The sequence below is a fragment of the Zerene cesonia genome, chromosome 24 (genome assembly GCF_012273895.1).
Source record: "Zerene cesonia ecotype Mississippi chromosome 24, Zerene_cesonia_1.1, whole genome shotgun sequence".
In the NCBI taxonomy this organism is placed as follows: domain Eukaryota; kingdom Metazoa; phylum Arthropoda; class Insecta; order Lepidoptera; family Pieridae; genus Zerene; species Zerene cesonia.
The window spans coordinates 115,224-132,279 of NC_052125.1; the positions used below are offsets into that span (position 1 = coordinate 115,224).

The 17,056-nt window shown below is 33.9% G+C and overlaps 1 protein-coding gene across 2 annotated transcripts in view; it reads right to left on the reverse strand.

Moving 5' to 3' along the window:
- LOC119836448 (glutamate decarboxylase) overlaps positions 1 to 9,001 on the reverse strand; it is a 36,147-nt gene extending 27,146 nt beyond the window's left edge. Inside the window, exons 1-3 of one of the 2 annotated variants that reach the window (XM_038361775.1) lie at positions 8,817 to 9,001; positions 8,451 to 8,535; positions 6,092 to 6,167 (exon numbers count right to left, since the gene is read on the reverse strand). In XM_038361775.1, the coding sequence (XP_038217703.1) occupies positions 6,092 to 6,167; positions 8,451 to 8,516 (142 nt within the window). In that variant the 5' untranslated portion in view covers positions 8,517 to 8,535; positions 8,817 to 9,001. The remainder of the gene's footprint in view (positions 1 to 6,091; positions 6,168 to 8,450; positions 8,536 to 8,816) is intronic. The other variant, XM_038361776.1, reaches the window with a different exon arrangement.
- Between the last annotated feature and the right edge of the window lie 8,055 nt (positions 9,002 to 17,056).

Genomic DNA, 17,056 nt, shown 5'->3' on the forward strand with positions numbered 1-17,056 from the left:
ACTTCACAGAAATTCAGCTTGTTGGGACTTTATGTAACTTCACCCTCATTTTTTGGTCTAAATTGACCGGACTATCAAACACACGCCTGGCCGACACTACGGAGTTCGGAATTCGTAGTATAGAATAACGTAATTTTATAATAATTATCTGTGGTAGATGTCGTTAAGTGAGCTGGGTGTCAAATTTGACGTTTCTTTTTTTTTATAGTGCGCATTTTTTCTAGGGCTTTTTGCCCATTTGAAATATTTGGCGTTTGCCCAATTGGAATGACTTAACGAAAACAATACAAAATGTAACATATAGGACACGACATAACGGGGAAAGATTTTTCTTTTTAAATAAAATCAAATCGTCTACACCGATTTTGAAACTACCTACATCTAACTGAAAGACATAGGCTATTTTATGTATCAGGTTAACCCGGGCAAAGCATGAACAAGCAGATAGTATAAAATATATTTAAGAAAAATCGTTAATATAATCTTATTACAAAACAAAATAAGCGAAGAATATTATTTATCATTTTCAGTCGAAATCATCAAGCCACCATAAAATCAACTCTATCACGACCTCATAGAGTATATTTTCTACAAACCTTACACTAACCAAATATCAAGTACCTCTATTTGGAGGAATTTATACGTCAAGCGTTACATCGCATACCAGATGTTACCCCTCTGCTGTAATCCCCTTTGTCAAACGATTTTCAACCTTAGCACATTGGAATAAGGTGGTGTAATAATGTCATATTGAACTTGTGTTTTTGACGTGGCCATCAGCTGTGATATTGAAATATCGATATGGATGAATGGTCTTCTGACTGCCTTTTGCAGAATAAGAGGTTTTATTTAGATATTATTTTACGTATTGATTGATTATAGGTACGCTAAGGATATATAGGCATTTGTTCGGTTTCTAATCCTACTTCCTACTAATATTATAAATGCGAAAGTTTGTAAGGATGTGTGTGCGTTTGTTTCTCTTTCACGCAAAAACTACTGAACCGATTGCAATGAAATTTGATATGTAGACAGCTGGACAACTGGAATAACATATAGGCTACTTTTTATCCCCATTTTCCTACGGGATACGGACTTATGCAGGTGAAACCGCGGGGCGCAGCCAGTATGTTCATATGTATAAGAATACCTTGGGTTGGGTTTTCTTTGTATATTAATGAATATACAAAGAAAACCCAACTAAAAAAGTGTGTCTCAGAAAACCTAGAAAAAGGTAAAGTAATAAATTTTATTCATCTGATTGATCCCTATTCCCTACTAATATAGTTCGAGACCTGAAAAAGGACTGAAGAAAGGAAACTATGTGCATTTTCCTTAGTGCAGGCGACGCCGCGGGCAAAAGCTATTATAGTAAGAATTGAACTTAATTTAATATTAGAAAAACAATTAGGATAAACGTTGAAATAAAATAGAATTTCAATGTCGAAGCAATAATTAAGCGTTCAATACGGACGGAGTCGCGAACAAAGCTAGTCGCGAACTCGCCCCTACACAGCAGGGGTATGCAAGGAATGTTACTTACAACTACCCTCGCGGCCGATTAGTCCCACTTGCCGCACAGCTGCAGTTTAGGGTTAACGCTCACGTGGTTTCGGCATTTTAATTAAATTCTTGGGAAATTTTGTGCGTCTGTTATTTTACGAAAACTAATAGTAAAATAAAATAAATTTGCCTTAGTTATTTTCTTGTGTTTGATTTTACGCGAGTATTATACATTTAGAAATTATAAAATTTTTAACGGATTTTAAACGCGATTTATTCATTATATTATTAATCCGACGTTTCAAACACTTTACAGCGAGCGTGGTCACGGGGAGACTGAGATGTTACATGTCATATAATGAATAAATCGCGTTTAAAATCCGTTAAAAAGTTTTTAATTTCCAAAGTCACCTTATATTTTTACAATTTTTAGGACTTGTGTATTTGTAACACGTTTTTATAAAAACTTTTATGAAAAATATCCTAAATAACAGTTGGTACTAATTTTAAATGTTTTCACGTCTCGCTATTTAGTAGTTGTTTGTATGTCACGTCCTCTATTTAAAGTATTATAATTAACTAGCTGTTGCCCGCAGCTTCGCCTGTGCGGTCTTAATTAATTTCAATCTTCATCCTGTATTGTATCCCCTTGGGGGTAGAATTTAACAAAATCCTTCCTTAGCGGATGCCTACGTCACTACATCTATCTGCATGCCAATTTCAGCCCGATCCGTCCAGTGGTTTGGGCTGTGCGTTGATAGATCACTATGTCAGTCAGTCATCTTTGAGTTATATTAGATTTCCATATTATTGTCAAAACACAATTCACTAGATCTTAAGATAATACAATTAATATTAAGAATGTAAGTCATAAGCACATATATTTATACGTTTTAGAAACACAATGAATGAAATAAAACGAAATTCCCCAAACCCCCTAATTAGTAAGAAAGCAGACAGTAGGTACGCGTTATCCGGATGTCTATAACCCGGATCAGGCGGGCATTAAACATCCATCCGTCTATCCGGCTTGATAGAGCGACGTGGATTTACCAAAAGTAATAGATTTTTTTCAAGTTTCGCTGAACAGGAAATGCGTGGAGCGGCCTATTTGTTGTTTTAGTATTATATAGCAAAGTTAATCATTATTTTCCGCCTCATTTTTAAACGACTTCAAAAACGAGTGATTTCTCTTGAAGTGAATTTGGCTGTATTTTTTGTGTTTCAAGAACTTTTGAGTGAGTGAATCTTTTTTGATGATTATTTTTCATTTGAAAGCTGGTGCCTTTCGTGTGATACCATTTTAATTTTGTGTACTTCTGGCAATTTGAAGGTTTGGTTTTTTATGAAAAATAATTATGTGTTTATATCGTGTTACATTCCTAATAGTTTGTAAAACCCTTTTTAGAGACATCAAAATCAAACGATTATCACTATGCGTTATACGCCCTTCGGCACGTCTTTCTGTCTGTCTGTCTGTGCTGCTTTCACGAATGTATAGCGTGCTTTTTGAGGGAAGTTTTGAAAATAGTAGTTTACAGTGACGCTGTGGGTCGCCGGAGGCGTAATATGCTTAAGAACGTATAATTTTGCATACGATAATTACGTACAAATAGTATGATCTTTACATTTAACTCCTCAAAAAACTCCATTGTAAATTGTAGTGTGTGTAGAATTTAAAATGTACAACGAACATCGACTCCACCCCACTTTGTGCTATTCACAAACAAGGGATTTGTGTAGAGCCGAGTCATTACCACAGAGAGTCGGATCAAGCTGTCCCGCGCTATTTATGGTCGGGGGTAATTGTTTCATATTACATCTTATGTTACTATTGAAAGACTTGCGAAGACATAATGGTATGAAATGATACTAGCTCTCCGCGGCATCGCTCGTAAAAATAAATCGAAAAATAACATATGTCCCCATTTCTCGGTAGAAGCGATAATTCATCGATAGTTTTAAAACACGAGGTAGGTAAACAAAAAAGTTTCCATTTTTGGGTCTCTAGAAGCCATTTTCTTATCTACTTAATATCTGACAATTGTTCTTACAAATTCTGTCAAACAAATACTTTTTGACAAATCACTAAATGCACTTAACTTACAAAATTTGTTCAATAATAGAAATAGATCAAATGCATCAAATAACATTGACTACATTAATTGAAAATAAATAACCATAAACGAAAATCCTCTATAATACCAAAGACAAACAACCGCATTCTAGAATGGTCGTAAAAAAGCAATCTCTGTTTATGGTCGATGGGGCTGGCTCGAAACGTAATCCCCAAATATATCACCACAGACTATTGTGCTATGGGCTTCATTTGAATTTAGAATATGGGTTTGTATAACGTTCTTTTAAAATTTCGCGCGCTTTCCGCTTGCGTATTTTTAAAAGTTGAAGAAAATTTGAGAAATCATTAATTAATTTTGATATAAGAATATATACGCTAATTTAATGATTATTTTCCTCAGCCAACGTGCACTGCTTATTAATTATTCTTTTTTTAGTCTCAAAAAATACAACAAACACACATAATTGAATATTAATGGAGATATTAAATATTTTAACGAAACAATAGAACTGAGATTCAGCGCCGATTCTGGGTTAGAACGAGTGGAGCGAATGCACCTGGTGCCAGATCGTAAGCTCAAGTGAGAATGCACAACCACAGATAACAAAATACTATACAAGTTATGACGCAAAATATAATTCCAACTCGAACCCTACAAGACGTATTTTTTTAATAAAATAATAAAACATCAAGAAATTTAATTTATTTTATTTATATTAGAAGATTATTTCTTAAATGAAACTGATACTAATGCCTCGATAAAAGGGGGCCAATATTCGGATGAACGTAACATCTTAAGATAAATGTCTATAATTAAAAAAAAAATTATATGTAGCTACCATAAATCTATCCCGCTGAAGTCGTAAGTTCAAACCTTCGCTTAATTGTATTTTAAAGTTACGAGCTTGACGCGTGTTTTGCGATAATTAATTACATTTGATTAATCACTTTTCATTGAAACTGGCTAATGGGCGCGGGCTTTTATTGGTGACATTCAATGCAACGGTGAGCCAAAAGACGCGGGCTCGAAGCCCGCCTCGTGATCGATTTATTTCTATTCTTTAAATAAAAAATATATACATATTATACAAAAAATATATATAACTGCATCTTATAGAAGTTAATGACTTTTTAACGGATTTTAAACGCGATTTATTATTATTATTATTTTTTGTTTTCACAAAATGTCTACCACATTTTGTAAAATAATTCATTCATTCATGTCATTATGTTACAGACTTCCTAGGATAGAAAGATACGAAACATAAAGAAAGGCAGAGAACTGGCTGCCTAGATGCATTTTGTCGCAAGAAGAGAACTTAAAAGGGTAAAATGTCAGATTATTGGTTTAGACAATGACTGTTACGAATATAAAACAAGCTTAAATTTTAATTATTAATTTAATTATTTAAACATATAAATCTCACAGAATATAGACGAACAATCATCTAGGTTAGCCTGCTTTTAGCTTTTATTCATTTATTTTTTTTTTTTTTATATTTTGTCAATGGCATGAAGTATCAAATGTCACAAAATCGCGCCTTACGTCCTGTTATCTGCTTCCTGTAGAGGGCGCTTGCGGAAATTAACACCGTGCGCCTTAAATTTAGCGCGAAATGCGTGGTGAGGATAAAATTGATAGATAAAAATTGTTGCTATTAAAAAGTAAAGTGATTTTAACCCCGAAATATGGGGTGTTAAAGTTTGACGTCTCTGTGTGCCTGTGACATCATATCTCCCGAACGGATGAAGCGAATTCAATTTAGTTTCTTTTGTATTAAAATTGAATCATGAACAAGTGTTTCTAGACATGTTTAATGAAAATCGGTTGAGCCGATTGAAGATCGCCATATGTTTTCCAATTGATGATGATTTTATTTCAATAAGGATATCAAATGAAATGGCTTGACAAGTCAAATACTATGTCAAATATAAAATTCAAGATGGCCGACATCACAAAACGGTCGAGGTTGTTTTTTATTTGAATTAAAAATCATTTTTGTTTGGTTTACCAAATATCACACAGATTTCTTCATCCGTTAGCATGATATAACAACAAACAGCAATAATATGATAACATCTTTAATTCGCCATCGCCACAAATGTACGATATATTAGCGCTTAAACTAGTCTAAATAATTCTATAAACTCATAAACATAATTGGAACCTAACAAGTGTGTATTAGTGTGAAACTGTTGGCTTTCCTTAATAAATAAATAAATAGATAACTAATAACATATTCTTTTTTAAGGTATAAATGCCGTAATGTAAATATTTTGTTTTTCAATCGGCAAAAAAAGGTTATTAATTCGATTGTATTTTATTTTTCGTTTGTTACATCAGCACTTTTTAATAAGTGAACCTATTTTTATGATTCTTATTTTGTTTGAAAGCTGGTGCCTGCCATGTGGTCCCGTTTACATCGTGTAGTTCTGAACGTTTGCAGTCGGTTTAGTTTTATGTAAAAAATATTTATAATTACGAGTAAACTATTAAATTATACTTACAATCATAATAGAGGTTACCAACCCCGGATGTCAGTTTTGGTGTGCCCATACCGGATAGAGACGCCATTCTTTCGCCCTGTGACAAACAAACACACAAACTTTAACCCTGCATTTTTACCAAACATTGTAAAATTGTATAATTATTTTAACATTAAATAGTTTTTTCTTGTGTTTGATTTTACGCGAGTATTATACATTTAGAAATTAAAAACTTTTTAACGGATTTAAAACGCGGTTTATTCATTATATTATTAACCCGACGTTTCGAACACTTTACTTAATAATATAATGAATAAATCGCGTTTAAAATCCGTTAAAAAGTTTTTAATTTCTAAATTAAATAGTTTTATATTAGCTACATTACAATTGAATAACTATTACATTCGATTCAGTAGGTCCAAATAATAATGATAATTTTTTTAAACTTAAGATAGAACAGTGCAGTATTATGTTATCTGTGGATAGAACTAACAATATTTTTCAGACTTTAACTCAATAATGCAGATTGATAATTAAAAAGCTTTATTCAATATGAGAGCAGTGGGTAAGCGTTGGAAGGGAATTAAATCTAAGTGAAGGTATTCATTTATTTTTCATGTAAGAACCGAATGGGCGAATCGGCAATACTCGTAAAATAATCGTTTGCCATATTTAGGCTACTCATGGTCCACTATAGCTAAAAGGTCATAGTTTTAACTACATGGTCAATGGTTTCTTAAATTTTAATATTATCATCACAATAAGGCATAGAAAAAAGTCGCTGTTTCTCTCGCTTGTCCCTGATACCTATGTCGTTACGTATGCTTAAATCTCTAAAACTGCGCAACGGATTTTGATCGGGTTTTCTTTTTAATATATATATCGTTTGGAGAGAAAGGTTTATATGTTTAGCATATATTAAACTACTCCAAATTTAACGCGTGAGAAGACGCGGGCAGAAGCTAGTATTAAAAAAGGAGCTGATGGGTCGCCTGATGGTAAGGGACCAGTACCGACAATGAACATTTGTAGTGCTGGTGTTTTTAGAGAAAACGGGATTACCAAGTTTGTAAGAAAGGGAAGAGGAAAGTATTGGAAGATCATATTTTTTTTTTTTTTTATGTCACAGCGGGCAACTGAACTGGTGGTTAGCCTGATGGTAAGCGATCACCACCGCCCATGAACATTCGCAGGGGCTCAGACCTCTGAGAATGCGCTGCCCGCTTTTAAGGGATAAGGAAAGGATTGATGACTGGAAAGAAGGAATGGACTGGGAAGGGCTAGGAGAAGGAAATAGGCCTCCGGCTCCCCCACTGGTGAGTGGTACGAAACACAATAGCAAGCTATTATTTCACGCCGGTTTTCTGTGCGGGTGTGGTACTTCCCCGGTGCGAGCTGGCCCAATTCGTGCCGAAGCGTGCTCGACTCCCACAATAAAAAAAATAGTCTGGGGAGAGTAAGGAACAGGACATGGGCCTCAAGCTCTCCCATTCATCGGACGAAACAGTAATACATACTACTATGTCTCAAGTCCATCATCTATTGGGGTGTAATATTACACCTCAAAAGGCATATTAAGTTGCTGCCATTAAAACAATCTTTTTTTTTTAACTTCTGAAATATTCTTTTCTATAGAAATTAGATATATGATTCTTCTAAGTTCAAGATAGAAGACAAAGAAGAAGTGAGAAGTTCTTCAGATAAGTTGTAAAATATTGATACGCCCATTTGATTCTTACACTACACAATAAGGTAGTTATTGAGTTGACAATTATCGTAGCAATATATTGCTTTCAGTAATATAAATCTAAGTTATGGTATATATATTTTTGTTTGGCAAACATGTGAGAAAACTAAAACCCCATTCTTTTTACCACCTAAAAAATGTTTTTTTAATGCAGTCTTTATGTTGAACTAATATAATTTGTTTATTACCATGAATAATTTCATTTTTAGGTATATAGTAATTAATATTAATAGTTTATATTATATTTATAAGATGAATAAATCTCTGACACATGTGAACACACAAAGGGTTAATGAAAGAAAACTTTGATCCCACCATTTACATTTTAAAAGAAGTTTTAGGGGCGTTCAGATTTTACCTTTTTATAAGTAATTATAAACTATAAAACATTAAATAGTTACAGGTTTGCTCGCAATAAAAAATAAAAAAAAATAATCAGATATAATTTTTACTTTCTTATCACATCTTTCTTTCTACAATAAAAACACAAAATGGTTCATAATAATAATAAAGCAAATCAAAAAAGCTTCTAGAATAAGCCCATGCACGGTACACGTAAGACAAAATGGCGGAAGCAAATCAATATGACAGCCAATATGGCGGCAAGAAATGGCGGCTAAAATGTGAACGAACCAACTGGATGTGGTCTGCTATTTGTTTGCAGTACGAAAAAAAGCCGTCCAGTGTTAGCTTTGACATTGATAACTTCTTTTTTAGTCTGTAAACAAGAAAAAGGTTGGTTAATTTTATAACCTCTTTGGTCAAGGGATCGGCTGTTAAAAAAGTATAAAAAATGGTTGCTAAAGGATTTTTCCCTGTCTCTTAAATCTTATATCGACAAAGGCAATCGATTTTTGGACAAATCAATTCGCCCGCCCAAACCGCGCAGGCGCAAACCTACTAGGTCGAAAGGTCAAAAGAAAATTAAACATGAATGAAAAAAAACACTAAATCTACGCTATAAATAATAATTATATAACAAATCCGATCTAAACTCACCTCTCCAACTGAAACACTACTTGTATGATATGTTTTTCGTGGAGAATCTGATAACTATGTGGCAGAAGGGATCGTTGATGAATTTATATATGATTTTAACGTTTTTCATATATATGGGGAGAGTTAGGAGGTATAATTTATTACCAGCTCGACCAGCTGTGTTCCGTGGCTGGAGGATGTAGACTGATATTCTTGGGAGGTCCGCCAGGGCTTAGACGCGACGCATGCGTTGTGTAAAGGTTGAAAGGTGAACCCATCCCTCAGGGGGGGAACCAGGTCAACCCACGGGCGCTCGATAACTGGATGTTAGGTTCTGAAGGCTTTGTACACGCTTTTCCAATCGGGAATATCTGGATATGATCTGCTGTATACTGATGAATCTCATATTTATTGCGACAAGTTTCGACACATTTCAAGGGAGTTTTTTGTTTTAGTTATAAAGGAATTGATACTACGCTTTATAAATACTATAAATACTATAAATACTATAAATACTAATAATGTAATGTGAAGTGCTTATTTTTTTTGTTTTATCACGCTAAAATCGGAAACTATTGAATCGAAAAATTAATCATTAAAAATTCTTCCACTGAGTCACAAAAACTATATAGTATATGTGTGTACAATAGACGAAGCCAGGACAGACCACTAGGTTTCATAAATAAAGTTCGTAAGCTGAATTATTTTGGAGCTTACATCGAATATATATTTCATGTATATTTTTTATCATAATCAAAAAGCACTATGTATATTTAGATCTTAAAAAGTACATAGGCAAAAGGTTGTTTATAATATTATCAAAACTTTAAATCATTGTAAAAAATTGTATTTCCACGCAGACTAAGCCACGTGCACTACCTTGTATTTTAAACTTCGCCCACGGGTTGACATTTACACCCACACCTAGATTTACTATCTACAGTTTAAACAGCTCTTTGTCCTCTTTTATTTTTAAAAACTGGAATATAAATAACTGCATTTTTAATAAGACTTTCATTTTATACTAGCTGTTCGCCCCGGCTTCGGCCGTGGTTTATATATAGCCTATGTCACTCACTAAAGTTGCAGATTTTTAACGGTGAAAATATTTTTAAAATCGGTCCAGTAGTTTTTGATTTTATCCATTACAAACTAACAAAAATAAAATTCTTCCTCTTTAAAATATTAGTACTATTTAACTCTTCAACAAGATTGTACAAGGAAAAAACTGAAAAATAACATAGTTAAAAAAAAAAGGTACAATGTTTTGGTAAACCTCAACACTACAGAAGTAATTTCATCCAGGCAACCATTAATTTTGTTAAAAAGATATTTATTTATTCTCGTAAAAATAATATTGCATTACAGTTTAATGAGTTTTTCTCGTGGAGCTATTATATAGCTATTACTTATATAGAGTTTATTTATTTGAACAATATGCTCTCAGCTGCTGGTTCAAATTGAAAAATGTTTTTTTCTCAGATGACATACTAATTAAGAAGGCTCTATTTCATACAATAACTTACCCCTAAAAATTGGTGAAAAATGTCTCAAAAATACTCCATTACAAAATATGAAGTTTGTAGGATGTTAGTTCTTAAAGTTCTATCGACTGTCACCCATGATAAAATTATCTTCATTAAATCCTTACAAGTGAGAGTAAGTAGATTTCTATGTCTTTCTATCACGTCATAACGGAGCGATGTAACTAACTTTCTCGACTATCTAACACTGAGAGAATTTTTCAAATCGGACCAGTAGTTCCTGAGATTAACGCGTTCAAACAAACAAACAAACACTTTATCTCTATAATATTAAGATACATTTTGTGCCTGGAGATCTAAGCTACATATACCACTGTAAATAACTAATTTCCACGGGTTATTGAATGCGCAACGCCGCGGGCGAACATATACTTTCTACCATCCGTATGCAACCTATAGATCTACAAACCCACCCCAATTCGTTCAATAAGGTTGTACCCCCCGCGTGGGCGTGTGACGTCACAGGGCGGAGTGGGGGCGGAACCGCCCCGTCAAACAATGCCTTTGTTACCTCTAATGAGCCCTGGTAGGGATTTTTATATCTTTTAATGGATAAAACGCTAATGGAAGTCGTCTTGATGAGACTAAATTGAAAATCTTACAAGAGGTTTTTATTCTGAAGACGATTTTATGCGCTGGATGGTATAGTTTTTAATTCTGGGAATATTGCTTCAAAGTGTTCATGTTTAGTATTAAAAAACGGAGCTTAATGAAGAAAATAGTAAGACTAGACGAAAATCGTGAAAAATAAAACCTAGAAAGAATATTTTTAAAGTGTTCATAAAATATCAGATAACGAATATATAAGGAAACCATGAATAAAGTATTTATACTTAAACTAGCTGCACACGACAAACACTGTTCTGCCTTACTCTTATCATTTAGGGATTTGAAAAGTAGATGTTGGCCGATTCTCATAGATACCGGATAAGCACAAAAAATTTCATCAAAATCGGTCCAGCCGTTTCGGAGGAGTATGGCAACGAAAACTGTGACACGAGAATCCCTACTAGTCCCTACTAATATTATAAATGCGAAAGTAACTCTGTCTGTCTGTCTGTCTGTTACGCTTTCACGCCTAAACCACTGATTCGATTTTGATAAAATTTGGTATGAAGATAGAACTGAACTTGGGAAAGGACATAGGATACTTTTTATCGCGAAAAAAAGGGTAGAAAGGGTTGAAAGAGGGGATGAAAGTTTGTATGAAAGTTCGTTATTGTCAAACCGATTTTGATGAAACTTGGTATGAAGATGGAGCTAAACGTGGGAAAGAACAAACCATACTTTTCAAATGCGAAGAAAATAATCCTTACCATGTCGCGCGATATAAGCGAATTCTACGCGGGCGAAGCCGCGGGCGAAAAGCTAGTTTTATATATTAGATGAAGTAAAAGGTTTTATTAAACATAACCTAAAAATATTAAACTGTTACTTTCAGAAATCAGATTTGCAACCACTCAAACTATATTGATTAAACATTCCGAATAGACACAACACGAAATCAAAATAAATATTCATGGTATAAACTTTCTTCCCCTATTTTATTCCCGTGGGAGTTAAATTAATCAGTTTTCTCGGATGCCTGTTTTGGTGGCTATCTGCACGCCAAATTTCAGCCTAATCGGTTCAGTAGTTCGGACTGTGCGTTGATAGATCAGTCAGTCAGTCAACCTTTGTGTTATATATATTAACATAACGATTAAATACAATGAAAACAAACAAAACCATCATAAGAAATGTATTTTAATCGAATTTATATTTTATTATCATTACACAATTACTCATAACAATGTAAAATATTTTTCAAATATTGGTATTGAGGACCCCATTAACAAATATACATAAATATACAATTTTTTTACACGCTTTTTATTAGCTTCACCTGTATTTTTGTATGTTTGTTTGTATGTTTGTTTGTAAGTTTGTTTGTATGTTTGTAACCGACTTCTTTGGGCGCGATTTTGACCCACTTTAAACGGCCAGATTTCGTTCAAACTTTGTAGCTCTTTTTAAAATAAAATAATTCTTTTTTTACCCACACTATTATTCATTTATATTCATTGAAATTTTTAACACTATTTTCTTAATTTAAAGTCATTTAAATTTATTTTCTATTTTTTAGTTCGGTTTTCTATAAAAAGCGTGTTTTTTAGTTTAAGTTAAATTATTTATTTCAGTTGTATTTCACACAAATACTTAAAAAAGCTTTACAATTACAAACATAAAGTTAAAACATAAGTTTATAAAAAATAGAAGTATTTTGATGTAAATCTTTCCAACTGAAAGCTTCATATGAAGAGCTTTCGATAAAAGCTGGTACGATAAAAGATTATCTCGAGGACTGTACTTAGCGTGTACAGAGTAATGATACAACAGAGACCATTTATAATTTAATTTTCACATTCGTAGGTCACGTTGGATCCAATTTGCACTATTTGTAAATTATTTAGTACTATCTGCGCCCCGCGGTTTCACCCGCGTAAGTCTGTTGTAGGAGTAGAGGGATAAAAAGTTGCCTATGTGTTATTCCAGTTGTCCAGCTAAATAACTAAATTTCATTGCAATCGGTTCAGTAGTTTTTGCGTGAAAGAGTAACAGACATACATACAGATACACATACATTCATCCTGTCAAATTTTCGAATTTATAATATTAGTAGGATGTATAAAATTATTGAACTGCCTGTTTGGTACAGTGGTTAGGTACTGCGTGAGCGTTGAATCGAGAGAGAGCCTGGGTTCGATTTTCGGTGGGGACTCACAAAAAAATATCTCATTAATTGTCATCTTATACAGTACAGTACAATACAGTTTTATAAGTTAAGTTAAGCCCCGTGGCCCCTAGTGGGGCAGATGATATACATCTGTTATTGACCGATTTTCTTTATGGACAAGTAGGTGATCAGCCTCTTATTTCCTAACACCGGGAAACCAGGGACCCCTCGGTTCTACGCTCACGCGTTAACCACTGTACCAAGGAGGCGGCTCTGTCTCTGACATGCCCTACTCTATAGTCAATTACCTGGCTTCACTTGCCCACAGATAATAAATGTTAACAGAATTAAATTAAACCTCTCACAACCGTCGCAATGGTAAGACCACTTATCTTTAATTATATTTTACACTAGCTGCGCCTCGCGGTTTCACCCGCGTAAGTCCGTATCCCGTAGGAATATCGGGATAAAAACTTGCCTATATGTTATTCCAGATATTCAGCTGTCTACTTACCAAATATCATTGCAATCGGTTCAGCAGTTTTTGCTTGAAAGAGTAACAAACACACACATCCTTACAAACTTTGATTATTGATAACTTTTGTTGATTTTTTGTTAATATGTTTGTTTGTTTTGTTTTTTGCTAAATCTATTCGGGTGTAATTAAACCTAGCACTGATTGATATGAAAGATTTAAATGTTTGTATGTTTGGAAAAGATAAACTCTAAAAAGTTTAAGACAATATTTTTAAATTATTTGACTTAGAATAATATATACCTACTAGCTGCGCCCCGCGGTTTCACCCGCGTAAGTCCGTATCCCGTAGGAATATCGGGATAAAAAATAGATGTTGGCCGATTCTCAGACCTACCCAATATGCTTACCAAATTTCAGAGGAATCGGTCAAGCCGTTTCGGAGGAGTATGGCAACGAAAACTGTGACACGAGAATTTTATATATATAGAAGATATTTAACTCCAAAAAATAGGGGATTCTATGTTTCAATGTATATATTACAATTTTACTTTGTGGTACTATGCGATTCAACTAAGATTAGGATAGATTCTGCGCCATTTTGTGACGTCATACTATTAATTCAATTAATTATCCACTTTAAGAAATAACGTATGCATACGTTTTTTAACACGCCTTAGCTTCTTCAGTTTGTATGTTTGTATATTACCGAGTCCTTGAGACTCACTTTAAACGGATAGATTGAATTCAAACTCTGTACCTACACTTATCGCGGATCGGTGACAATACAATAGTTTCATGAGTTTATCTTATTATCCTCATTAGGATCGCCGGGATTCAATAATTTCCTAACGTGTAACTACTCTTTATGAAAGCAAGTGTGATAATTTATTTTAATCTACAATTGAAGCGTGTTTTTTAACTATATAATTAACTAGCATTTCGCCCGCGACTTTGCCCGCGTAGTTGCAGGAAAGATAGACCTGGTGTGTACCGGCAAAGTTCCAGTTCCCGTTAGATTTCCGGGATAAAAACTACCCTATGTCCTTTCTAGTATCTCAAACTATCACTGTAGCAAATTTCAACATGATCGGTTTAGCTGTTATTGAGTTATAAATAGTGTAACTAACACGACTTTCTTTTATATCTATAGATAAGGAATAACTTATGTTCTAGTATTTTGGAAAGATAACGTAAAATGTTTTCACGAATGATATAAATAATTTTAACATATAATAAAAATAGAATTCTCGAAAACTAGAAAATTTAAGATATATATTAAAGTTAAAATTAATTTTTAGTTTTATAGCATTGAAATGCTTTATAAATGAGAAATTTTGAAAGAATAGAAAAAATTTGATCACGAGGCAGGATTCGAACCTGCGTATCTTGCCTGACCGTAGCAACGCCTAGCCTCTCGGCCACCCGTCCTGCCACAGTAATCGAATTTCTTCTACTCTTTCGGTTTCATGTGCCTATATATTAAAGTATCACGAGGAATTAAATCAAGACGAATTGTTATGTTTGTTTGTTAGTTACATAAAGTGAACGTTTATTTTTACCATAAGGAAACTACGAGATTTCCGAGTGATATATATTTCTTTTATACCAACCAGGACGAATACCGGTGTAAGCTACTAGTCTTATATATAAAAATCAATCGCTGTTCGTTAGTCTCCCTAAAACTCGAGAATGGCTGGTCTGATTTTATAATCACGATTTTGGTGCATTTTGAATAGTCCAGGGAAGGTGTAGAAGGTAATAACAATACGGTGTGCGAAGCCGCGGGCGGGAAGCTAGTATGTTATAGAATAATTATTTAAACCCAATCTCTGAACATCATATATACATATTTAATCTTAAAGTATATAGGCCGACTCGTAATCAATACTGGACATTCGCTCACTCTCTCTAATGACATATACCTGTCTCGTTCTAGCGAAGGCTGTGTTCAAGATGGCGGATGGTTTGAAGTATTGATTTTCCCCTTGCACATAGTTTTACAATTTGCGACATAAATATACCAAGTGGCTATAATTGAATTATTTTTACGAATATTTAATTAAATGGATTTTATTTTATTCATGTTCTATATTGTGTCGTTAGTGGTTCGATCCGGCTTCGCTCGCGGTACATAATATGTAGGTTATAGAACTCAGGGGTCTATAACAAAATAAGGGGTAACAATATAGGGGTCAAGTGGTTCCTAAGATAAACGCGTTCAAACAAACAAACAAAGTCTTCAGCTTCATAAGTACATTATATTTTTTATTTTTTAAGGTAATTAAGAAATTTCTTCATCAAAACATAACCTGAACACCACCAAAACGTCGTAAGAGTCCCTACACTTAGGCAACTACAGATAACATATAGGCAACTTTTTATCCCGATATTCCTACGGGATACGGACTTACGCGAGTGAAACCGCAGGGCGCAGCTAGTCATATATAAAACAGAGTTTCGTCGGATGAAAGAATTAATTTCAGGAATCACTGACGAAATATAGCATTATTTTACCATACGAATAAAGCTAATAGTAATAGTGATTATTCGGTTCCCACACGAGTTCCCACAGCTGGGACACAGGCCTCATATGAGGGGCCAGTGGCCAGTGGATTGGCAGATGTCACAGAAATTTCAGAAAAATGAAAAAAAAAACTATTTATTTCTTACTCGTCCGCCTGGGCTCGAACCCTCGATATATCGATGTTAATATTCTGACTACTAAACCACCACTGCTTTAAGGTATACAATATTAACTATAATAATATAATATTAACTAGCTGCAACCCGGGGCGTCACTCACATGGTACCCGGGTAAAAAGTAGCATAATATGTGCTAATCCAGACTGTTTACGATCTACCGTCATTTGATTTTATATTTTTATTCACGCGAATCGTGATATGCTTTGTCATTGTGTCGTCTTAGCGTTTGAATATTGCTATCTATTACGATCTAAAATTTGAGTTGAAAGTTAAGTTTCATTTTAGTTTATATTAATATAAACCTGTGTGATTGGAAGAAATGTATATATTGCTGATTGTTAACATTCAAGTTTAAGTAAATAAACAGAAAGTTTATATGTATGCAGTTTATCATTTAAATTGGTTAACAAAGAAAACGTACCCTTAGGCACATGAAACCGAAGGAATAGAAGAAATTTGATTACTGTGGCAGGATCACGGGTGGCCGAGAGGCTAGGCTTTGCTACGGTTAGGCAAGATACGCAGGTTCGAATCCTGCCTCGTGATCAAATTTTTTCTATTCTTTCAAAATTTCTAAAGAAAACGTAGATGAAAGCCATCAGCGATGCATAAAGAGGGAGTGTTGTTCACAGACTATAATCTATCTCTGTACCAAATTCCATACAAATAAATTCAAATGTATTTGAAGCATACTTTTTAAATTTAAAATATAACGGCAACAAATTATTCTAGTATATATTTTTATACATTTTCTAGAAAAACGACAAATTTTATGTGTAACTACCGGGCCCCGGCGTCGCCCGTGCTACATATATAGCCT